General features: G+C 35.3%; 1 protein-coding gene across 9 annotated transcripts in view; it reads left to right on the forward strand.

Annotated features, from left to right (window-relative positions):
- The window catches only part of LOC120414335 (uncharacterized protein CG43867), a 309,678-nt gene that overhangs the window by 105,828 nt on the left and 177,833 nt on the right, over positions 1–26,017 (forward strand). For all 9 annotated transcript variants that reach the window (XM_039575476.2, XM_039575477.2, XM_039575478.2 and 6 more), the window contains exon 3: positions 42–134. In XM_039575476.2, the coding sequence (XP_039431410.1) occupies positions 42–134 (93 nt within the window). The remainder of the gene's footprint in view (positions 1–41; positions 135–26,017) is intronic.

Raw genomic sequence — 26,017 nt, forward strand, 5'->3', positions numbered from 1 at the left:
GCGCGCGAAAGCCGATAACTTGAACACGGTTCTTGTTGCAGATTAATTGGCAGGAACGGTGCCTGGAACTGCAGCTCGAGCTGCACCGGTCGCGGAATCAAGCCGGGCGTGTTCGCGATATGCTGCGAGAAAAGGTAGGATCAGCTTTTATTTTATGCGGGGGAACGGAGGGTTGGAATGCCCGAGGGGGCTTTAATTTCGCTCGTTAATTTCCGGTTACAAGTTGAGAGTGGTCCTTTTGAATAATGGGCGAACCGTCCGCAGAATGACTGATTTATGGTCCACACCGGTACGAATCCGTGTTCTCTAAAATTCCTCTTAATCTGGCGCATTTGCGCGACGTTCATTTCGGCGAACCATGCCAAACTATGTCCTCAGATTACATCCACCATTTTTTTTTTCAATTTTCAACGTAACGCTTCTCCGGTGAGCCGGATGTTATCCTTTTGTCCTACCACCAACACACACAAACATTGTGCGTCGTCCGTCAATGGCAGCAGCAGCACCACCTTCGAATAAAAGCGTCCGCCCCGCATTGTTTTGTCAGCTTTTTGTTGGGAACTCTGGGAATACGTACTCCCCCACCGGAAGGACGCATGCATATCCGGTTGTTGAAATCTATTGACACACCCGACCGCTCACAAACAAACGAACAAGCACGCACGGTGGGTGCTTCTGGTTCAATTACAGCAAATACAATCCACCTCCCCCGCAAGCAATCAGGTGTGACGGCTGTGGGGAGAGCGCGCGCGAACGACCGATGACAGTGTGCAGAGTTTTGTTTTGGACAGTGGGAGGGATTGGTGGTTAAAATGAGAAATAGCTTAAACATTTTTCGATATAAATGGTGTTACTGGCGGTGGAAGGAATTCGACCTTCGTTATTTTTCAAAAATAAAATAAGTTCACACAGCAAATTCTGATGTTCGTTTTCAGTTAATATTTACTGAAAACTGCACTACTGAAATTATCAGTTAGTTTTTCGCTGATCTTCATTTTTTATTTGAATGAATCTGTCAAATTTTGCTGAAATTTCAGCAAGTTTTCATTTACTGAAAATTTCAGTAGTGCAGATTTCAATAAATTTAACTGAATTCAGTAATGAGAAATTAGTGTGCAAGTCCAAAATATGACAAAAAATGAATTTACTTCAAAGCCTAAATATATAAAAATAGAATGAATTGCAAACTGTTTTTGTTAATTTGCAGAAATATGGAAAAAAAATTAACAAAATTGTCAGCAAAAAATATTTGAAATCAATTTTTAACAGTTTCTAAAAGTTTTTTTTCTGTAATATAAAACATATAAATAGCAAATTTTGCAACAATTTAACAGCCAACTTCGCGTCAATAAAATTTTATGGAATTTTGCTGCAATTTCTGTAATGGATTCAAATTTACAAAAAAATGTTGCCATTTCTTCAAAATTCGCGCAAAATAATATTTCTCACCTTAATGAGAAACCATTTCATAAGATATTCCATTGGATGTTAGAAAACTAAATTCATCTTTTAAGCTCAAATAAGAAATTTCTTTTTCATTCTTTTAGGAGTAATACAAATCCAATATAAAAATCCAAAAAATCTTATAATTTATGAAAAAATATATCATTGCATTGCTGCGGTTAAAACAAAAGAAAATTTTCCTCATTTGATTGGATATGGGAAAGTAACCACCAGAAAATTTAATTCTAATCAGCTAACTTTCGATATCGAAAGTTATATCAATCTCTTCAAATTTTGTTGTTGTTATTTTTATTGTTGTTGGGATCTACCTTCACATCATTCTAAGTTTGAATTGTGAAATTTATGTCTGTTTGATGCATAATGTTGAAAATATCATGACAATATTACATCTGAGAATGGGTACATTTTTGCAGTGAAAATTAGAAACTTTACACAGCATAAAATCCGATGGTAAAATCGCATGCAAAAGCATGCACATCACATTTGTGAACAAAAGCATGTAATATTGTATGAGAAAACGTGTACACAAAAAGCATGTACCGAAGAAAAAATAATAAGGTCTGTTCACCCCAAAAATAACATCAAACCGGCAAGAATCATATTCAGATTACCAAGTCCGCGCCCCAACCCTCTCGGCTATCTCGCCGCAATGTATATGTTTGGATTTTCACCGATGTACACAGCAAAAAATCCGATGGTAAAATCGCATGCAAAAGCATGCACATCACCTTCGTCAAAATAAACACTTAATATTACACACTGCATGTACAATTTTTGCAAAAACAAAAAAAAAGTTGCAACCGACGGGATTCAAACCCAGCACCAACAGTAAGGACTGGCGCCTTAGCCCACTCGGCCATCAGACCGATGAAACGTTGTAAGGATAAACGCATATATGAGCTTGACATTTCGATCAAGTAGGTTTTCCATACTAACCGGCTACATATTTCAGGGTGCAAAATTACATAAAATTGCATAAAAAAATGCAATATTTATTTTACACCCAGGCCTTTTACACGCAGCTGGATTACTACATTTTTAGCTGTGTAGCTGTAGGTTCCCCATACATCGTATGCAGTTAACACAGTATACGACGTACGGAAAACCTACTGTTACATTGGCATTGATCCTACCTTTTTTCACAGCGGCGAGATAGCCAAGCGGGTTGGGGCGCGGATTTGGTTATCTGAGTATGACTCTCGGATTAATGTTATTTTTGGGGTGAGCAGACCTGATTTTTTTTCTTCGTTACATGGTTTTTGTGTACACGTTTTCTCATACAATATTACATGCTTTTGCTCACAAAGGTGATGTGCATGCTTTTGCATGCGATTTTACACAGATTTTTTTACTGCGTACCTCTGATGCACTGATGCACACCTTAATGCACTTTATTAGGTCTTAACTCCGTTAAATTTTATATCTTTCAGCTTTGATTTGACATTAAATATGAAGTCGAAAATCTTTTTTCAATTGATCAATGTTTTTTGCCCATTCTGGAACTTTCTAAAAAGATTATTTTTCCATAAAATAAATATAAAAATATTATAAATAGCTTGCTAAGATTTTTTTCCATCTATCATTTTTTTCGGTGTAGTCTTCATCCACACCTACAACTTTATCGAGAACGGGAAATCTAACAAAACATTCCTTTAAAAGATAAAGATTTGATTTTCACATACCATTTTTATATGAAAAGCTGCCAGCACCACATAAAGAGACATATCTCTGCGTCGTTCCAAGCAACCAATTAAAACAAAAAAGAAAAATGTTGAGTTGGCTGTTTTAAAGATCTCTTAACTTGGCTACTCTAAATAGCATTGGTCATTGCTTTATTTTGAAGGTATTCTATTCTATTCTATTTTTGACGTTTTTTTAAACTTGTCATACGACCTTTTCAAATATATGGCTAGATTTTTCGAAATATTAAGTATTTTGTCCAAATAGCCAAATTCATCCCCTCTCTTCTGGAACCTGGAGAGCTCAAATTAAGTAAAACAGCGTGACATGATTTTTCTGATTCCGTACAAAACTATGATCAAATAAAAAATCCGTATGGTATCACAATTTGGTCCTAAAATTAAGCCCTTCTTGACAGAAATCATACTTTTTTTGTTAAATCAAAATGAAAAAAGGTGGTCATCCTCCAAGGGCCTTTTGGACACTATTGATACCTTTAACATTAATCAATGTAGAATTGAAAAAAAGTAAAAAAAAGTTTTTTTTATGTTTATTTGTTACATATCAAAAGTCTACGGATTGCGTCCGTAAGTTTTACAATTGTGGTATAAGAAGACAACAACTTCCTTGGTTGCTGTGCACCCTCAACAATTTTTAGAGTTAATTTTGTAAATTATTTCCTTGATAACTCCATTTTTAACACGACTTAAAGCAAATTTTGAGACATGGCTCAACAAGGTAGAAAAAAAATCCTTTATTTTTATGCGGTTAAATTTAATATAAATAAAAATCAAAACTTTTTTTCTTTTTAAAGTCGACTGTAAAAAAATCAAGCTGTTTAAAGGTACAATTTTCAACGTAAGAAAATTTAAGCAATCTTTAAAGCGTGTGATCATTACATATTTTTCAATGCGGTGATAGTTGAATAAAATGGATTCGTGTCATTGGTCACACTACTTGTTTAGGGCGTGTCCAAAACATTGCATGCTGTATGATAGCTGAATTTTGACCACATAATCCCATGGTGAACCCTCGCCAAACTCCTCTCCCAATTCAACGCTACAACATATTGGATCAATTTGTGTGTGTACTGGTTCTGTACAATCGTGGAGCGGCGGGACGATGGTCCACCGGATGCATCCCGGGCGTGTCGGACCCAGAGTTCACTCTGGGTGCACCGAAGAACGGTTCTCTGCTCCGCCCGGGCCAGGATTTACTATGACAGGATAAAGTATGTACAGTCCATTAGGAAGTAAATCGATTGCGGCAACCAGCCAGCCAGTTCAATTGGGGTCTCTGCTGGGTTTTCGACAACACAAAGTAAAGGGCGGGAGGATGGCTTCTGTGTGCTTGCTCTGGCAAATATTCCCCAACCCGTTTTCGTTCGGTGGTGGTGGATCCCGGCGGTAAACTAATAAAGCATCCTCAAACCACCCACCCTCCTTCACCCTCGACACTTTTGCCAATGCTCTTCCATTATGTTCCGACAATGCTCTGACGAGGATCCTGAGCTCTATACAAAATGTATGTGAGGCTGTGTGTGTCTGTGCGCTCAAAAAAGTAAACATTCGACGTCTATAGAAATTCTCTTCATATTTCCAAGGACTGGCTTTGGCTTGACTTCTCGTGTAGTTGGAGAAGATGCATCTGGAATCTGATTTCACCACCCAAACCAAACCAAGCCAAGTCAAGTCAAGCCCAATCCGACTCGGTGCGGTGTTACAAGTTATTGATTTTCGTTCCAGTTGGGCGCCAACCTCAAGAAATGTGTGTGAGGCGTGGAAAATATATTGTCATCAGGTTTGGACTAAATCTTAAAGACGTTCGGGGCTGGGTGGGATGCTGCAAGCGCTGCTAGGAGGGCAGAGAGGAGTTTGGTGTAATTTAGAAGGCATTCAGCAGCGTGGTCTGGTCTGGTGGCAACAGAGTTATGAGGCGCGCAATGTGCGGAGATTCGCTTTGTAAAGTTTCGATGCGGAGCATAAAGTTGGCGAGTCGGAGCAGGTTTGGAGGAGAATTTACTGCCCTTGAACAAAAAGGCTTCCAGTTGGTTATAATCACTGTTTAAACCGTTGCTGGTGATTTGGAAGAGTTCGTCCAGATTGTCAAGGTTGAATATTTCTTGAAATGTCGGAAATTATTCCGGGATTTTTTGAAAAGCAAAGCAACAGTCAGTTTTTTTTTAATTTTTAAACCAGCTTATTTCCAATGCCGAAGTTGGTTTAAAAAAATATGGTTCAATCTCATTATCCAGAAATCCATTCGCCAAAAGTATCCCAGAAAAAAACATTTTCCAACCAAAAATTAACCAGAGTATTGGAATTCATAGTGATTCAACCTTTTATGATTCAACCTTTTATTAGATTTGAAGTATTTGAGATTTGATGATCTAAAGATATAAAAAAGCAGCGTAAATATCATAGATTCTCATACAAATTAACTTTTTTTTTGGTAATTCAACTACAATACAAATTTCTGGGATTTTTTCTTTCTTGGGAAAGGGTCATAGTGTCAAATGGCATTCTAACCTTTCCGATCAAAAAAAAAAATGATACGAAAATTGACCATTCCGATTCCGAAAAAAAAACCAAATCTAATCATTCTGATTCCAGCCATACGTTGCTTTCATGATTTACCTCTAGACCAGGAAAAACCGAAAACTGACCATTTTCACGCAGGATTTTCATTGAAACAAATTCATCCAAATAAAATATATCAAATTAAAAATCTCAAAAACATTTCCAAAATTCTAGCGACTGAATTTTGTTTAGTTTTTTTTTATATTTGTGATATGTTTTAAAGTTGTTTCTTTAGAATTGTTCTCAAGATTTTCGCAAATTATTTTAAATTATTTTTAATATTTTATTTATTTTATTTGGATTTTTTTCATTTGGATTTGGAAAATCTGTATCTTGCGATGGAATTTTCTGATATATTTGATGTCTTCGGCAAAATCATAGATTATAATTATATTCAGTGACCGATTTCTTTATTCACTTTTTAATCACTAAAATTTGGATTCCAATAAAAAGTTTTTTTTATTTGGGTACCAACTCACACGAAATTGGGAAAAGTTGCCCCGACCCCTCTTCGATTTGCGAGAAACTTTGTCCTGAGGGGTAACTTTTGTCCCTGATCACGAATCCGAGGTCCGTTTTTTGATATCTCGTGACGGAGGGGCGGTACGACCCCTTCCATTTTTGAACATGCGAAAAAAGAGGTGTTTTTCAATAATTTGCAGCCTGAAACGATGATGAGATAGAAATTTGGTGTCAAAGGGACTTTTATGTAAAATTAGACGCCCGATTTGATGGCGTACTCAGAATTCCGAAAAAACGTATTTTTCATCGAAAAAAACACTAAAAAAGTTTTAAAAATTCTCCCATTTTCCGTTACTCGACTGTAAAATTTTTTGGAACATGTCATTTTATGGGAAATTTAATGTACTTTTCGAATCTACATTGACTCAGAAGGGTCATTTTTTCATTAAGAACAAAATTTTTCATTTTAAAATTTCGTGTTTTTTTCTAACTTTGCAGGGTTATTTTTTAGAGTGTAACAATGTTCTACAAAGTTGTAGAGCAGACAATTACAAAAATTTTGATATACAGACATAAGGGGTTTGCTTATAAACATCACGAGTTATCGCGATTTTACGAAAAAAAGTTTTGAAAAAGTTACTTTTTGCGTTTCTCTTTGTTTCGTCGTCCGTGTCTGTCGCGGGTGACCATGAACGGCCATGATCGATGACGACCAACTTTTTCAAAACTTTTTTTCGTAAAATCGCGATAACTCGTGATGTTTATAAGCAAACACCTTATGTCTGTATATCAAAATTTTTGTAATTGTCTGTTCTACAACTTTGTAGAACATTGTTACACTCTTAAAAATAACCCTGCAAAGTTAGAAAAAACACGAAATCTTAAAATGAAAAATTTTGTTCTAAATGAAAAAATTACCCTTCTGGGTCAATGTAGATTCGAAAAGGGCATTAAATTTTCCATAAAATGACATGTTCCATAATTTTTTACAGTCAAGTAACGGAAATGGGAGAATTTTTAAAACTTTTTTAGTGTTTTTTTCGATGAAAAATACGTTTTTTCGGAATTCTGAGTACGCCATCAAATCGAGCGTCTAATTTTGCATAAAAGTCCCTTTGACACCAAATTTCTATCTCATCACCGTTTCAGGCTGCAAATTATTGAAAAACACCTCTTTTTTCGCATGTTCAAAAATGGAAGGGGTCGTACCGCCCCTCCGTCACGAGATATCAAAAAACGGACCTCGGATTCGTGATCAGGGACAAAAGTTACCCCTTAGGACAAAGTTTCACGCAAATCGAAGAGGGGTCGGGGCAACTGCTGTGTGAGTTGGCGGAGAATTACCCATTTCCGAAATGTTTTGAGATATGAATTTTCGAAAAGGTATAAATTTGGAAAATATTGATAAAGTGGCCAAAAAAATTACAAAAAATATTTTTAAGGGCTTAATTAAATTAACAATGGCAAATTACTTAACCGAATGATTGATACAGAGCGCCGTTATGGAGTTATAGTCACTTTCAGGTTATGATTTTCAAATATTGTAACATTGTTCGTTTTAAAACAGTGCTTTATAAAGGAAAACCACCCTAATGTCATCTTATAAGTCTAAACGGACGATATCTCGAAAACCATTGCTTTTTTTTTTAAATAAAAATTGACCTTTTCTGAAATTTTCTGATCTTTTCAATAATAAATCAATATAAATTAGAGGTGGGCAAAAAAGAGCGAGCCGCTCAAAGAGCCGGTACATTGAAAAGAGCGAACGAACCATTGCTCACAAAAAAAGAAAGTAGGTTCTTTTTTAAACTCCGGTCTTTTGAAAGAACCGTTCATAAATGGAATAAATTGTAGTGTTAAATTTGTTTTTGAAATTTGAAAAAAAAAACAATTTCAACTATTTCAATGCTAATAAAAAAATAATCCCAACAACGGCATGTTAATGAGGAGCTATTTCCCGACATTTTCAGAGCTGAATCGTCACATTTCATTAGGGAATCTATAGCAACTATCTCATCAATATATATTGAAAGACTCTCAATAGCATTGATGTCAATATTGGAACACCACTTAATAGTTTTCAAGCATATATTTTCAGTATCCTATTCTTTTTTATAAAATTTCAAAATTATATGAATTTTTAAAACAAAATTAAGCAACTTTTAATTGTATTCATCGTACATTAAAGTATTACCCGAATGAAAATTTGAGCATTAAATGAAATTTTCAAATTGCTGAACTTGTAAATTATTATCAAAAATCTAATAAATAGCTTAGAGATTTAGGAAAAAATAAATTTTCCCTGAATAAACTTCAGCGTTTATAGAATTTATCAGAATGTAGAAAAGAGTTAACAGAATATTATCTTTTAATAAAATAACAGTATTAGTTCAATGTTCAACGCCATTTTAAAATTGATGGCAATTTCTCCAAAGTCCTAGATTTATGTTTGGATGCCATTCATTCATTCAAACGTTTAGTAGGTTCAAGTAGAAATTTTTACATAGAGATCGCCAAGACCTATGATTTCAAAGGGCATCTTCTCGTTTTTTTGTTTTTTTTTTATAATTTATATAATCCCAATGTGAAATAGCTTTAAAAATCAAATCATTCTTAAAAAAATATCCTTTTCATCTATATTTGAAAAAGAGCGAAAGAGCCGTTCAAAAGAGCGGCTCTCTTTAATGAGCTAACGAAAATGAGCGGCTCCTAAAAAAGAGCGGGTTTGCCCACCTCTAATATAAATTATTTTAATTAATATTATTTAACATTTGTTTAAAAATTGGAAATAAGGAAAATTCTCAATTTATAGACTTTTTCAAAAGTTATACATGATTTTAAAATTTGGAAATTGATTTAAGAAAAAGATCAGAAAATTCAAAAATACTTTCAAATTTCTATCGATTTTTTGTAGGCCGTATCGCAGAAACTAATTTTTTACCTTAAAATAGCTGTTACTTTTTACTCTTAAGTCCAAATTGACTTGTCAAAAAATGACAATGTTTGTTTTTTAGAGCTTTAAATGTGTCCCGAACATCACTTTACTCTAAGTCATAACCCTGAGTTGCTACACCCAAAATTCCGAGTCGAGAGAATCGTTCCCTCAAAATTTATTGAGGGCTCAGCGCCAAAATCGAGAGAATAATGCTACCAACTCACACCACCATAACAAATGAGTTTTGGTCATTTCGACAAAGTTGCTTGGATTGGCAAGCCCATCAACATTCTAGAAGAAAAAAAAAACAAAAATATTCCAGAAAATTAAGATTTTCAAAATCACCCAAATCTTGAAACACCCTAATTTTCAACCAAACCAAAGGTGCCCCTTCCCATTTGCAACAAATTTTCTGAAGACATGAAAACTTCACCATTTTTTGGAAAATCAATTTTCCCCTTAATTTTGCGATCACCACTGTGGCAATGGTTGCTGAGATACAGCTTCTGAAAGAAAAAAATAAAGTTTTTTGTTTATCACTAAAATAGCATCGATTTTTTAAGCGACAATAACTCAGCAAATATGAGTCTAATTTTCAATATCAAAAAATTAAACCATCGACAAACTTTCCGCTCTGTCAACATTTTTTTTTTCAACTAGTCAAACTTAAGTGTTTTAGAGTGTTTGGAATGGTGAGGGAATATTTGAAAATTCAGAATTTTTTTTTCGAGATAATGAAAAATTTAATTTTTAACATTCGGCAGCATATTTATTGTCACTTAAAAAACGATGCTGTTTTGGTGATTCTACTCAATTTGCAGTGTCTTTGAAGCAGTTTTCTTGGAATGTTTTTTTGAACTCCTCGAAAAATAATTATTGTAGAGATGATCATGACTTCCTCAGTTATAAATGTCACGTTTTTACCAAAAACGAATTTAAAGTGTGTACTTTAAATTCGTTGTGCACAATATCAATTATGTTTAAGTTAAGTTTTTTATGATTGCAAACTTGACTGTACAACTAAAAATTAATTAAAACAATGTTTTGATGCTTATTTGCATATACGTAAAAAATAAGGTTTATTTGAAAATGGTGCATCTTTAAGAAATATGCAGTCAGAATTGAAAACGTGATTGAATATTTAAGATTGTTATCTTGTTGACATTTACGCTGATGTCGTTACTAGATATTTAGATTTTTATCAAACGTTGCACTAAATATCAACGAATAGAACAGCACTAAACTTGAATGAAGATTGCTAGCCTATTACAAGATCATTTGCCACCGATCTTCCAAAAACCCCCTCCTGGAGTTGACGTATAATTGTTCAAACACTTAGCCCTCATTACGCACTCTATCCGCCGAACCAAAGTTAATAACCGTAAAATTCCCTGCCCAAGACCTGGTGGGTCCAGACCAGGCCGGTAATCAACGGATCCATTCTTGTTTACGATTACGGCGCCGCTCCTCCTCCCAGGAATCTTATCGTAGTCCTTTTAATCAGAAATTATCGCTCAATATCGTCCAACCAGCCAGGTAGGATCCTCGGAAAGAAAAGAAGCTCTGCCCAGCGAAGAAAGTGAGCTTTCAACCAGGTGATTCTCGTCTTTTTTTACCCTTTCTTCTCTACCTTTGAGGACTATGTGTAGTGTGAGGTTCTGGAAGTGGCCCTTTTTTCTCCTTTCTTCGACCTATGAAAGAAGGAGGTATTCACTTCAAATCTCAACTCACACTGCCCTTGCTCGAGTTGGGATCACGCGTTCACCCCATGTGTATGTGGGTGTGTGCCCTGATGAAGCTTTAACATCTTCTTCTTATAGTGTGATATAATCATCATATCCTGGACCCAACCAGCCAGTCCCTTCACTGGCGTTGGCAGCCAGCCAGCTGGAAGCTTTTATCGTTAACTTAAAGCGTAGTTAGCTTACTTTCATTTCCTGGGACCGGTCTCTATGGCCTATCCATGCCACCCAGCAGCTAGTGCTGCTTTAGTGCCAGTACTCTGTCTGCACCGGAAACTGCCGGAAATGAGAGCTCTAGACCGTTCCGTTTGATGGGCGTGACGTCGTCGTCGGCGACGAAAGGGATAAGAGTAGTGTTGCGTTTCTCTTCTTCTTTTTTTTCTATCTCTCATGACCATTCACTTACCCGCTTGCACGAGACGGGGAGATTCAGTAAGTAGTGGAAGGGTGGTAGAAAAGTTCGCACAATTTATATGATGATGATGGCAACAACTCCTCTACACCCTCTCATATCTGTGAAGGTGCAGTACTTCCCGGATTCCAGGATTTCTCCTGGATGATTCTCTCGCAGCCCGCACCCAGAGATGACTCTCATCCGGAATGCTTTCATTTTTTTTTTCATGTTCGTTTCATCTTGTTGAAGCCGCGAGGTGGGGTTGAGGCAAAATGAAGTGCTTCATAAAGAGGTGTAATATATTCAAGCGGTTGTGAAAAGCGGGTTGTGTGCCGGTGAAGTCCATATTTACTACTGCAGTTTGGTGTTCTGAGAGGGATTCCCGGCAAGTTTTTCGTTTTTTTTTGCTTGAAGCTTTGGCGAAAAGTTTCTTTCAATTCGGATGAAATCAGGTTACAGGAACGAAACTCAAGCGGTGAACTAGTTTTGGCGTGTAACCATTTCTTTTCATTTTTGACCCGTTTTCGAGGGCTTTTGCGAGCTTGCCAGGATTTGTTCAGTGAAAGGAAGCTTCTACCTTCATTCATGGGAGATGCTTGAGATGGATTAAGTATTGCTTTTTGCTTGCTGCCCTGAATGAATGAATGGCCTTGTACTGGTTAAAGTCTTCTTGTGATTTCTAAAGTTTTGTATCTTCACCATCCTAGTTCTCTGTACACCAAATCCGGATTACCAATGTGCTGTTTTGTTCTGTGAAAGGAATCTTATTTTAATTACCTTACACCATGTATTTCTGGAAAAGCAAACAAAAACATTCATTTAAATTTTTAAATATGTTTTCATGATAATATTTAAATTTTAGAGACTTTTAAGGATTTTAGATGCCTTTTTTAAAAAAAAAAACTTGTAATTGAAAAGTAAGATTATTTATGAAGATTTTTGTGAGTGTTCGGACTGTCGGACTGAATTCTTGTTTTGCAAATTTTCTTTTTTGGTAGCAATGGTTGAAAGTAAATTTTTGGTTTTTTTTTCTTCTGAAAAACACATTACCATGTTATGATTTAATTTCTGGGTATTAAACCATTACATTGAATAAATTTTGTTGATAATCCTGAACAATAAACAAAATATCTAAAATTTTGTTAAATTATAAAAGATATGGTTTAAATTGTTATCTATACAAGTCCTATAAAAGCTTTTACGATTTTTATATAACTTTAATTGTATATCTTTTGATTATTTTTAGCATTTTTCTTAAATTTTTCGGTTTATTTGAATCGTTAAAGTTTTTTTAATGAGTAATCCTTTATTAATGAAAAGCAAACAAAAACATTCATTAAAATTTTAAATTATGTTTTCATGATAATATTAAAATTTTAGAGACTTTTAAGGATTTTAAATGCCTTTAAAAAAAAACTTGTAATTGAAAAATAAGATTATTTATGAAGATTTTTGTGAGTGTTCGGACTGTCCGACTGAATTCTTATTTTGCAAATTTTCTTTTTTGGTAGCAATGGTTGAAAGTAAATTTTGTTTTTTTTTTCTTCTGAAAAACACATGACCATGTTATGTTTGAATTTCTGGGTATTAAACAATTACATTCAATAAATTTTGTTGATAATCCTGAACAATAAACAAAATATCTAAAATTTTGTTAAATTATAAAAGATATGGTTTAAATTGTTAGCTTTACAAATCCTATGAAAGCTTTTACGATTTTTATATAACATTGACTGTATACATTTGATGCCAGCCCGTGTGGATCAATCGGACCGCGCACTGGACTCACAATCCAGAGGTCGCCGGTTCGAATCCCGCGGCGGGCGCTCTAAAATTCTTTGTGTAAATATGGGTAATCGGCGCCGTCGCTCCGTGCCATACTTTCATACACTCAGGAGCCCAGGACGGATAAAAAGGAAGACACTAGTGGTTGGTACTAGCAATGGTGACCGACAGCTATAAAGTCAACTTCGTATACATTTGATTATTTTTCGCATTATTCTTGAATGTTTCGGTTTATTTGAATCGCCGAAGTATTTTTTAATGAGTAATCCTTTATTAAAGACATTGTATTAAGTTCAACAAATCGTTTGCTAACCCTCAAGCGAACAATTTTTGGGAGTTCGTTTTATGCAACATCTTTGTGGTTTTTGTTTTTCTTCATTAATTTGTAGTGTTTTTATTAAAATTTATTATTTATTTATTTTTATAGGGCCGTTTCAAATATTACTTCTACTTTGTGTCCCTTGACCCTAACCAAAATCTTGATGATTTTTTAATACTTAATTAAAAAAAACTTATTGGGTTTATATTATTGGAAAACTATAAAGGGTGTAAAGGAAATCACGACTAGTTTTCTAGAACAAACTTTATAAAAAAAAAACTTTTTTCAAAAGTGCCTTATAGGAAATATTAGCGAAATGTCGAGAAATTTCTAAGGTATCTTTATTAAAGTTTATTTTATTATTTAATGAAACTTTTTAAAAAACAGGAAAGGAAACTTGTCAAATGCTGTGCTTTATGTTTCAATTCTAGAATAAAATTTCAAAAGATCCTATCTGAATAGGAAAACCATGACTCATAAATTGTTTTGAAAATTTACTCTAGAATTACTCATCAAAATGGTCATAATAAGACAAGAAACAACTTTTTAGAAGGATGCAAGAAATATTCTGAAAATTATGTGTTGAATGACGTTAAACTGTGTTAGATCATAATTTAACAAGCACAGATAGAATTTTACATATGTTTAGTGTACAAATACTACCTGTGGGATCTGATTTAGCTGATAAAGTTAAAATTTAAGCTGATTTCAGATTATTAATGGTATTATTAGATTAACAAGATGCATGGATACAAAACAAGATTTGTAATCGAAAATAGCCTACAAATCACTGTTCCTAGTTTCAAAAAAACGTATTTTCCATAAATATAAAATTTTATAGCATGTTTTGCCGTTGAAAATAATTCGTATGTTTCAATTCAGAATTTTAAAAACATAGTCACAGTTTTTTTTTAAGTATGAGTAAAAATGAAATCATATTTTAATTATTTTAACAAAAAAACTAAAAGATTCACTCTGAACTATTTGAACAAAAAACTAACTAAATATAAGACTAATTTGATATCCTCTGATCAAAGAATTAATACTCATGACAAATATTTCTCCTGAAGCATAAAACAGTCAATTGTAGTTCGACTTCAATTATAAAACATTTGAAAAATGACATTTATGCATTAAAAAATCTGTAATACTCTTAACAGTCTCAAACCTGCATAACAAAATCGATTTTATCAGCTAAAATCGAGCACACTGGTGACATTTGTACACAAAACATCTGTGAAATTCTATTTATTCTTGTTAAAATTAGGGTTTTCAAACGGTTTTATAATGTTTATTTCTGAATAAATCCCAAATATTCAAAAACTCAATCAAAACTCAAACCACAGACAACAGACGTAGCGGCTAGAACAAAATAATTTGAAAATCGTGTGTAAAAACATGGCTGCCGCATCCTGCTAATCTACTAGCGCCATCTGTTAGCCTATTGCCACTCTCTAAAGCAGCCATGATGGTTTTCTGAGAAGGTGTGTTTGAAAATGCATCACCCAGAAACATAAAAAAATATATTATTTCAATTTTTCGAAAAAAAAATAAAAAGTTAAAGATTATGTTTAAATGCTATAGTAAATCTACTTTAATTATTAATTAACACGATTTACAAGCACGTGGATGTTTTTTTTTTTCATTTAATTATCGATATTAAAAAAATAGTCTAGTCTGATGCTTTTTTAAACACAGCAACCAAGGCCGCGCTTGAGGCTGTCAAATTCTTGCTGGTTGTGTTTATAAACAAAACCAATAGAGGTGAGCGAAAAGAAGTAGGAGACCCGGTGGAAATCGGGAGGATGAGCAAGCGTTTCTTGGAGGATAAAAGATCCGGAACCAGAAACGAAACAATCCGGAACAAGAGCTACTATCACGGCTAACCCCGTAAACGTTTTGGCCCCAAACGACGGCATTCCGAAGATTATCTCTGGAACCGACAAACCAGCTACCACGATCATTTCAACGCTCACCTCCAAGACATCAACCTCTTCAACGCCCTCGAAACCCACCCCACCTTCAAGTGCCGCCACTTCCAGCGAACCCTCGTCGCCATACCAAAGGCCTCTCCCCGGCGCGTCGGATTCCCCCACCGGATTTCTAGTGCAAGCGATCCTCAAACACCCCCACCCCCCTCCCCTTCCCATCCTCTTCCTTGATGCGCACCAGGTTCAAGAAGCGTAGCCCCGTCATAGAGGTCATTTTGCGAATCATGCTGACAAGGAACACAAATAAAATCAAAATCGGGTGCGGGGGGAGTGTGGCAGCTTCCGTCGCGTTGATGATGACACCGGGCGACCGTATTTTCCGAGGGGATCTTGATTGGAACGTCGGTCGTTCTCACACCTCCTCTATAACGACGCCGTACTCCAATCGGCAATCCGTCGGGGCTATCGGTTCAGGAACCAGGTTGGCCACTTTGGTTGCCTCACATTTGTCAAGCAGCTGCAAGCGCGAGTAATTTTACTGAAATCGGCTGAAATCTAGGCTGAAATCAACTTTTCATCCAGAACGATTACAAACGTTGAAAACCAACAAAATGAAAAATGACAGTAGGCGGAAAGCGATATTTTGACAGCGGGCAATGTGTCAGGGCAAAGCGACTGCAGCGCCACAAACGGATTGCCACAACTAAAAAATCTGTAGCAATGATTTACACAAGGGAAGAATCGAGCCCAAACGTCTGTTGTCTGTGCTCAAACTTATACAAAGTTGTTTCTTGCCTTATTTTGCACATTTTGATGAATAATTGACACATAACACCTAATAGTAGTTTATCCAACAAGTTGCAAAAAGAAGATTTTTTCAGCACGAGTCGTACATTTAATCAAGTTGTTCAACGAGTTTCATACAACATTTTTTGCAATTCCGAAAAACACTTTTTGAATGTAATTGTAAGTCAAATGTCAATGTATTTACCATCGTTTAAATCAAAACAATGTTGAAAAGTATTACTTTTCAAAACAAGTGCTGAAAAGTTCAACTGAAAAGTAAAACTTTTTAGCATTTGTTTTGAAATGTGTGTCTATTCGATTCTGTTATTTTTAGTAGAGAAAAGTAGGCTGTTTCGTTATTCGAGAATGACAGGAAAAGTAGCAAGTTTCACGACGAAATTTTATTTTAAGTTTTCAATCAATAAGGAAGGAATTTGAAGCAAAAAATTTAAACTAATTGATATCTCAGAAATTTCTCGATGAAACATTTCGCTCTTTGAAGCATTGGAGAACTGAGAAAATTTCCTATGAGACGCTGTTGTAAACAACGATGACAATTTTTTCCTACATAGTCCATAAAATACGCTGTGCTCTAGAAAATTCTTTCCTACGAATTCCTTTTTTTATTAGGCAGTCCAAGTTCATGCCATATCAGAACCATTTTTTATTTTATTTTTTGAAAATTTATTGATGTATTTTTTGTATAAAAGAGTGACTACCGAAATTGTCATTTGTTACAATCGATCTCTTGTACAACAAAATGACAATGTAAGCATTCTGTCGCACAAATTGAACCATCTTTTCCAGTAACAAAAACGATCTTTGTCTAGGACCACATCAAATTACAGCTTCTTGTTTCCAGCAGATGCCAAACATCGTTTTGGTTGCATTTCGACGACCCCTGCAAGGACAGAAATTTCTCCTCTTCAATGCAGTGCTGTCGTCGTCGTCGTCGGTCCACCTCCAGCAGCGATAAAATGATAAAGAATTTAATTGGAAAACGCTCGAAGCATCCGGCGGAAACATGCGGGAGGGCCCGCGCATGATCCCGACGCTGACCGCAGAGTTTTAATTAAAATATCAATTTAGTACTGTCTTTATTGCAGTCTCCCTGGTTTTGCTTTTTTTTGCTAACTTCCAACTGTGTTTCGCTGTACCTTCTGTGTACAAAGAATCCTTTTTTTCGCAAGAGTTCTTGATTTTTTTTAATGTCTGTTTTTTTCCTTGTACCATTCATCGGTACCGGAAGTTTTAGGACTCGACTCGTGATGTTTTCTGCTTGTTTGAAATTATTTCCGAATACATGCGCTTGTAACGGGATTCTTTAGAAAAAGTTTGACTTCGTGAAGCAGGCACGTTTGGCTGACAACCGGAAAGTAGAGGCAGATCCTTCTGTAGTCAAATTTCGTAACACGAACCTGGAGTGCGTTTTTTTGAATAGGGTGATTCCATTTTTGAAATTTAATTTAATAATTTCTACCATGAAAAAAATCCTGAATTTAAAATTTTAAAAATAAAATTCAAATTAAACTTTAAAGCCACCCTACTGCAAACCCATTAAGGGAGGTCGATCCTTGTACGCGCCAGGCCTTCAATTATCCCCACAGACTGGGCCAGACGTGGGTCGTCGGCAAAAATAACGCATGATAAACGGGCTCGAAAGGACATCCTTTTGCCGGCAGTCGCAGCCAGCATCGAGTTCGAGTCCGGCCTTCCCCCCAGGAGAGTGATACCTAATAATGTGCAACATGTTTTTGATGTTTCCTGGTTCCCATTTCCGAGTCCGAGGCGGCCACCTCTCTCTTGCTGTCATTTGGTTTTGTTTATTGTCGGGCCTAAAAGACTAGACTAATTTTGGAAAAACACATTTTATGGATTTAACGCTGCTCCGTTCGGCTGAATGTGAGGGACGCTGGCGCGACGAGGGTTTTTACGGGAAACCCCTTAGCTGTTTTAAGGGATAAAAGGGTTTAAAACTGGCGACTGGTGCCGTTGTCCGATGGTTAAAGGGAAAAGTTATGCCATTTTGCTAAGAGTTACCCTCTTTAAATTTTCGGTAACAAACTGGATTTGATACAAATTTCAAATATCTCTAATTTCATATATCATGAATATTGTATCAACAGATGAAGTTGCGCTTTCAATTTAAAACATAAAAATGCAGGCTTGTAAAAAAACCACAATAGCCTTGCTAGTCTACATATTTTGAAGATTCTTTTGAAAATTAAAACAAATCAGCTACAAAATTCAAAGAAATCAATTTTGTCACGAAATTTTAGAACATGGCATGATTTGAAAGTTTTTCAACTTGCTTTTTTTGCATATGGGACATTTTTGCAAACATGGCCAGATTGAAGGATTATGCCACCAAATCCTTAAGATTTTAAGATGATTTGACTAACCGAAACAGAAGACAATTTATTCCAATTTTGACTTAAGCCATATTAACTCTGGACAGTGTTAACATATCATCAGATATCACTTAAGAATTAGATCGATGCAAATATTTTTCAAAACTTGAAACAATAAAAAATATGATAATTGAAATTACAAGCTAGAATTTACACATTTCAATGAAATGACCATTGGAAAATGCATTACAGTTGAGTATTAGTTTTCAAAAAAAAAAAAAATATCGGAGGAAGAAAAATATTTGGGATTTTTTTTACTTAAATGCATTTTAAATTGATTTCAGTCAATTGCATTGAAAATCTGAACTTTTTTGAAAAAAAAATTGTTTTGCCGATTTTTCGGGCTGACTTGGGTTCAAAAATTGGTTTTATCAAACCTGTATGCAACAAGTCTTTCGTGAGCTCCCTGGTATATGCTGGTTCAAACACTCCCGTCTTCGTTTTTTTTTTTCACTGGCCAGCCCTATTGCTTAGAGTTAACTGTGAAGACGAATCGTTGAATTGAGTTGAATTTGGGCATGAATGATCAAGCGACTATTTAAACTATTGAAAAATTTAAACTATTGAAAAATAGATATATTTCGAAAAGATTCCAAAAACAATTCAAAAAAGTTTTCAAACATTGGTACTTGATTGGATAATTTCCAAATTGGAAATCATAAATTTTAGGCCTTTTGAATTGTTAGTTGTGATTTTTAAATACTATTTTTTAAGGAGATGGGAAATTTTCCGTATCCTTTTTTTGTAAGGAAGAAGTAAATGCTGAAAAAAATTGGAATAATAATTATGCCTGTAATTCTTGCACTATTTGAAAAAATATGCTTTTGATACAAGCTCTGTTTATCACTACAAAACTCCCATACTTCGAAAAGATTCCTCCCCAAACGCATTGCTTCCAGCAATTACTCCGCGATATCATTCTCGCTAATCCGATGCCCATCAGGCTCAGTAACCATCAACCTTGGTTTAACGTGTCTTCTTTCCTTCCCCTCCCTCGAGAGATTGGGCCCTGAAAGGATGAAAGCTGGCTGCTGAAATTGGTTCGCCGTCAGCTGGGGGGCTTCCATCAAAGGTCGAACGGCCCATAGGCACGCGAGTGGACTGCCGGTCGGATCCAATAAAATCTTTTTCTCCGGAAAACGACTCGCCAGAGACTCGAAATTCTCAACAACAGCTTGGATTACAGCTTTTTTTTCGCTTCCTCTGTTGATCCTTGTGTTGTTTTCCGGGGGGAAGGCAAAACGAACGAGTATGAAGATGTATTTAATTAAATATTAATCTTCCATCATCTCGTTCCTTCTGCCGGGGGAAGATTTTTTTTCTCTCCAACATCACAGTACTTTCACTTGGCGTTCTGGAGCGCCCCCCCGAAGTCGGGAAAAGCGAGTGGAAAATCCCGGAATCGGTGTGGAATATTAATGCGATTGTAAGGTTTTTGTCGACTTCTCTGTGTGTGCCAGAGCATGGCAGGGTGGGGATTATTGCCAGGATAAGTGATACGATGAAATGCATTGGTAATGATTCATACCGTTTAGGTGGCGCGGAAAATGGACGCCCTGGCGGGATTTGGCCGTGACAGGTCGTAAGGGATTAGATCTTGGGACATTATGCTTAAGGGGTAACTTACAAGAAACCGACATTCTTCCTAAAACTAACTCCATGTCCAAGTCTCACCACGGGATGCCACACCACGAAGAAGGACACGCTGGTCCAGACCCATTAAAATATTCGATTAGTCCCGAAAGATTGCACGAGAGCAGCACTCGCAAATGAGCCAATTACACCCAATTGCCATTATAGAGAGAAATCGCCTCGAGCGTTGAGATTTCGTTGTAACGTACGACCGACGACTCTGTGTTAACGCCCCAAACTTCGAACAGGCGACTGTAATTTCCTATCGGCCGTTGGGGTCAATTTGGCCCCCGGCGGCGGCGTTGGCAGTTGGTCGTGTGTGGCAGTTTTGGGGACGATATGATGGCCACTTTTATGGGGCTGAACCTTTCATTTCCGGCGCTAAATGAAACGATTGCTGATAGTGCGCGCTGGGATGTGGTGTTTGTTGGGAGGAAGATTGGCTGGTTTGATTTGATGGTTTTTGAAATAACCAGTGGAGTTTGATGTTTATCACAGTTTTATAAATTGAACAAACTATTTTAAACACTTGCCAATTTCCATTTGAAATGAATATTTCAATATGATCAAAATTATAGTTTGTAACCTTTCGGATGTCGTGTTTTTCGGCCCCCCTTACAAACGTCATTACAATCGGTGCTCAATGTACAGTAGCGCGACTGCCGAAAAATCAGGGGGCAAAAAAAGTATTGAAAAAAAAACATCAAAATTTTAATGGAAATGGAAGTGTTATCAGTTGAAAATAATCTGAAATGCATTTTTCTGCAATGATAATCATATTTTTTAGTATGCTTGGGATCGTCTAATTTATTTTTGAATTTAATAAAATTCCGATGGACAGCACCGCAAATATTTTTTTCTCACAAAAAAAAGTTTCATCAATACAGTCCAGACTCGATTATCCGAAGGCCTCGGAAAAATTTCACTTCGGATAATCGAATCACGAAAAAAAAATTGTTCATTGTCTAATTTTTGACTGTCGAGCTTAGGTGTGACCCCTAAACAACGTTAAAGCGATTTAGAATTTTTAAATCCAAGATGGCGGCCAAAATGGCGGTGATGCAATATTGAAAAAATGCATTTTATTTTTTAATAGGCAATCAACAACTCAAATTTGACTAAAATGGGGTCGTAGAACTCAAATTTTATGTTAAAAACAAGAAAATGAAAAAAATACGAAATCTTTTTTTTTTTTTGTTCGTGATTCGATTATCCGAAGTCCCATGCAAACTAGAGCGTCCAATTTCCCGGGGTTTGAAAATTATCCAAAATTGCAACAAAATAGTATAAAATAGCAACTATAATGGTCAAAATAAGTGTTAGGTTCAATTAGTGCCTTGGCTGCTTGTACAAAAAAAAACCCGATTTAATATCACCAGAGGTGAAATAGAGCCTTTCTTACAAAATGATGAAACTCCGAGAAATATATTGGTGCAATTATTTTTTCAAAAACATAATGATACCATCCAGTGAGAATTTAACCTAAAGCTTCGAATCTATTAAGGCTAAACCTCAAATGCCATTTTTTTAATTTCAGAAGCACATTATTTGTCGCAAGACATTTAAATTTAATTAAGAAAAACATATTGGATTGACATTATTAGAAAAAAAAGGGTACTCAGTCTATAATGTTAGTCTATGATTAACTTAAAAAAATATGTATCGCTATTGCACTTTGTCGATCAATTATGAGAAGCCAGAAAGAACACTTTCACGCGCAGCGTAAAACGCGCAAGCGTAAAAGCGCTGGCGTTGAAGCTTCGACTTGACGACTTATCGAGCTTTCAAGCGAGAACGAGCCGGGACTTCGAATTTGATGTTCAGTATATCATTTTGTATAAATTCAAAAATTTAATAGGAAAAAATAGGGTAAAAATAAGACGAAAAACACTAAAATCGCTATATCTCTGGAAATACATTTTGGAAAAGCTTCAAATTTTGGGCCCAAACAGTTTATGGCGCATGTTTTCGAATTGCTTTTTGTTTGAAACTGAATTCTTTAAATTTGATAGTGTTATCTGTAAAATAGTCCAAAAAATACCTCTAAAAATGGCTTTGACCACATTTACTGGTCGGAAATTGTGAATCGAAAAATAAAATGTTCGTCTCCGACCCCACGGCTACAGATCTGGCTTTTAAAAATTGTGGGTTTTACGAGCGGTTTTTCAGTGATGGAAGACACAAATTTTTAAGAGCGGATACAGACATCGGCCATGTATTTCAGAAAAAGAGCTCTCAAAAATCAGACTTTGAGTTCCGGGTTTCGGGCCAAAATTCAATCGAAAGAGCGCATCTAAACCTTCAATTTAGTAATAGGATTTTTTCCTGGGACGAATCCTCGCCGTGCACGAATTTTTTTAGATTTCTGAAAAAAGCGTTTTTCCAAAAGCAAACCTTAAACCATTCTTTTGTAAGAAAGGCAAAACATACAACTTCAAGAAAATGTATATTTTTTCTAAATATATAAGCTTTGTATTGATAAGAAGTAGATAGGTATAATTTGTTTAATCACAGTGTTTGGAATGTGAGTAAAATGAATCCATGCTCCAAAACGATAAAATTGATTTTGAATACGCCTCTGTGACCAGTTTGAGAGAATATTATAAATAATAAAATTGATAATTCAGTTGAAATCAAAGAAAAAATCGTGCAGTAAATATGTTTTTCATGGAAAAACATTGAAATGAAAAAAAATATGTTTTTCATAGCAAATATTTTATTCTGAACAATTCTTACTGGTTTACCTTATAATTTACCTTAAAAATCTGCTATTCACTTAAAGTACAATTTTTATGTAATCACAACTCAATGTTTTGAAATGTTGGGAGCGAGTATTTGAAATATGTTTGCATTTTTTGAGCACTTTTATATAATATGAAGTAGTTTTTTAATGTTAATGTTTTGAATTATTCGGCCTAATAAAAGACTGAACACTTTTAAATAAATTAACCTAATTATTATAGCAAAAATCCTCTAAGAGACATTTAATGACACCAATTCAATTTTCTTTCAATTTGGTCATGGTAAACAAAACGCAAAAAAAAAGATTTTTTACAGGAAGCGTAACCTTATTTTCAAATAATATAACAAGAATTTTCGTGTATAAAGCTTACCAAAATTTTAAAAGTTTATTTTCATTTCACTATATCGTAATTTTTGCTGTCCAACAAATAAACAAGAGCTACTCCTTGTTGTGAATGTTTCAGAAATTAATATCATCATGAAATGGAATTTTCAAACTGATAAGTTTAATAAGAACAGTAAATTAAATTTAATAAAATATAGTTCTTTCATTATTTGTTTGGTAAGTTTAAAAAATGTACCAAAAAGTTAAGAAAATGTATACTTTCGCTTGAATTTCGGTAATTCCCGGGAAATTTAGAAATTTCCCGGGAAACGGGAAATATTTTTTTTCGGGAAATCCCGGGAATTCCCGGGAATTTTTTTCCCGGGACGGGAAATTGGACGCTCTAATACAAACCTTTGGATAATCGAAACTTCGGATAATCGAGGCTTCGGATAATCGAGTCAGGACTGTACTTACATAAACTGGAAACTTATGGTTGCAAAAAAACTGAACAGGTGTATAATGCAATTGAAATCTAATTTTTTTTTATTTGCATTAATTTTGTTGTTCGAACTTTTCAAAAAATATTCAAATCAAATTCAAATCACAAAAAAACATTAAAATACTATTTTTTACATGAATTTGCACCAGACTTTTTTCTAGGTGCACAGACTTTTTGAAAATTGTAATTCAATTAAGGCTGGTACAAATTTTATTTAAAGGTTCAGGGGGCAAAAACATATTTTTTTTTAAACTTCAAAATTTCAATGGAAATTAAAGTGCAGTCAGCTGAAATTAATTTGAAATGCATTCCCCTGCGTTTAACATCATTTTTACCATGTTTGGGTCGATTTGAACATCTTTAGAATTTTTGAAAAATTTTGATTTTCAGTGTCGCAAAAAAAAAATCGTGTTTTCGTCAAATTTTATTTTTTTTAAAAATAATGATTGCAAAACAACTGAACTAGTGTAAAATGCATTTTAAAACACTTTGGAATTCAAATGTTTTGAGCAAGGCATGTTATTTATTTTTTAATATTTTTTATTTTTTGAAATCTTGGCTTGTAATTTCAATTTTTATATTTTTTAGATGGATCTGTAAGATAGGTATTTATAGCAAGAACTGGCAACCCTTATAAGATGAATCTCTACGTCCTGGACTGAAAAGAAATTGCTATAAATTTTAGCAATTTCATAGGTACTTCAATCAGTGAATTTCAAAACAAACGAATTGAATACTTTTAAAATCTGGCAAAGCTGCCATGAAATATCACCTTCTCAGAAAAAATAATCGTGTTTTTAGGCCAACTTTTTGAAGCTTTCATGAAAATGACATCCGTATTATATATTAGAAGACTGCACTGCACCATGTCTATTGAAAAATTTCCAAATTTATTTAAATTGTCACCATCCCTTGATAGAAAATCGTCCGAAATCAATTTTCCCTCAACTTTTCGCTCTCTTTCCCTTTTCCCGACGATCGGTTCCAGGAAAGGACCGGGTTTGGTCGTAAAAAATAAACCCATCAACAGGACATTTTTTTCGTTGTTGTTCTGTCTCCTTTCCCCTCTTCCGGGTGCAGAAAAAAGACATAAATCGCTGTTTAAAGAGGGCTGCTGTGCGCAATCATATTGAATGGTTATTTTCCCCTCCCTTTTTCCTATGGATAGCCCCCGGAAGGGCCCAGATTTGAGAGGGTATAAATTTAACATATTTTCCTAGTTTTCTCATTACTTTTACGACTGTGATGGCGACATAAAAAGCGCATAAAAAGTATGCTAGAAAGGATAGACTTGATGATGACATTTTGATGAGTTTCGAGCTGAAATTGTGCGTGAAACTATCGCGCTTGCGAGAACTTTAAATGCGTCAAATTGAGCGCCATCTGCTCACGCGTACTAATTGGAAACTGATTACTTTAACCCTTTCAAGACTGATGGGTCATATATGACCCAAAAATGAAAATTTTCAAAACTAGCCTATAATTTTCGAATGGTCTTAAGAATCATTTTCCCATCATTAGATTAAAAAATATTTTTTTGAAAATTCGGGCTCGAAAGGGTTAAACGCCTACAATTTTCCCACGTGTATCTCGTTAAACAGCGTGTCTAACCGGTTCGGATGTTCTGTACCACCAGGAGGGTGAACGAGAAGCGGCTTTGAAAGAGAACACGGCAAGAATTCGTCAAATCTGCTCCCTTCCCCCTAATTAGCACTCATCGTGATAATTGGCTTCACAGATTAAACTGTGTGTGTGTGTCAGTGTCATCCACCCTCCACCACACCTGATGGGAGAAGGGGGTTTGTCGTGCGTAACGAACGCGGATGTAAACAAGTTCTTCTAATTAAAATTTCACGTTGAAGCGATTTGAGCAAAGTTTTTGGACTGTGAGAAGCAAATTTGCAAATTTAATTTACGAAAAAATAAAAGAATCGTTTCAGTTCGATGCCTGCGAAAAACTTATAGCCAGCGAATAACAACTCCGTCAATAAAACGCGACTTTTCGGATTGATTATGTCTGATTGCCAAAAAGATTGTGGAGTACCGCATAAACAACGATAAACTATATTTCGTGCGATTTGAACATTGTTCTAACAAAAATAGTAAAAAGAATTTAGTTTCATTAACGCGCTTCCCTAAAAATTCATTATCTCTTTTCCCCTCCATAAACCTCATTATTTTACGATTATTCATGTGCACACAAAGCCCCAACCCCACTAAATCGACCATTAACCGCAGTAAGCTCCCCCTTGCTCCAAATAACAACCCCAAACTCCACCTTCAGGAAAAAGCTGTCATCCAAACCCAGGAGGGGCATTCAGTTGTCCT

Source organism: Culex pipiens, chromosome 3 (genome assembly GCF_016801865.2).
Source record: "Culex pipiens pallens isolate TS chromosome 3, TS_CPP_V2, whole genome shotgun sequence".
Lineage (NCBI taxonomy): Eukaryota > Metazoa > Arthropoda > Insecta > Diptera > Culicidae > Culex > Culex pipiens.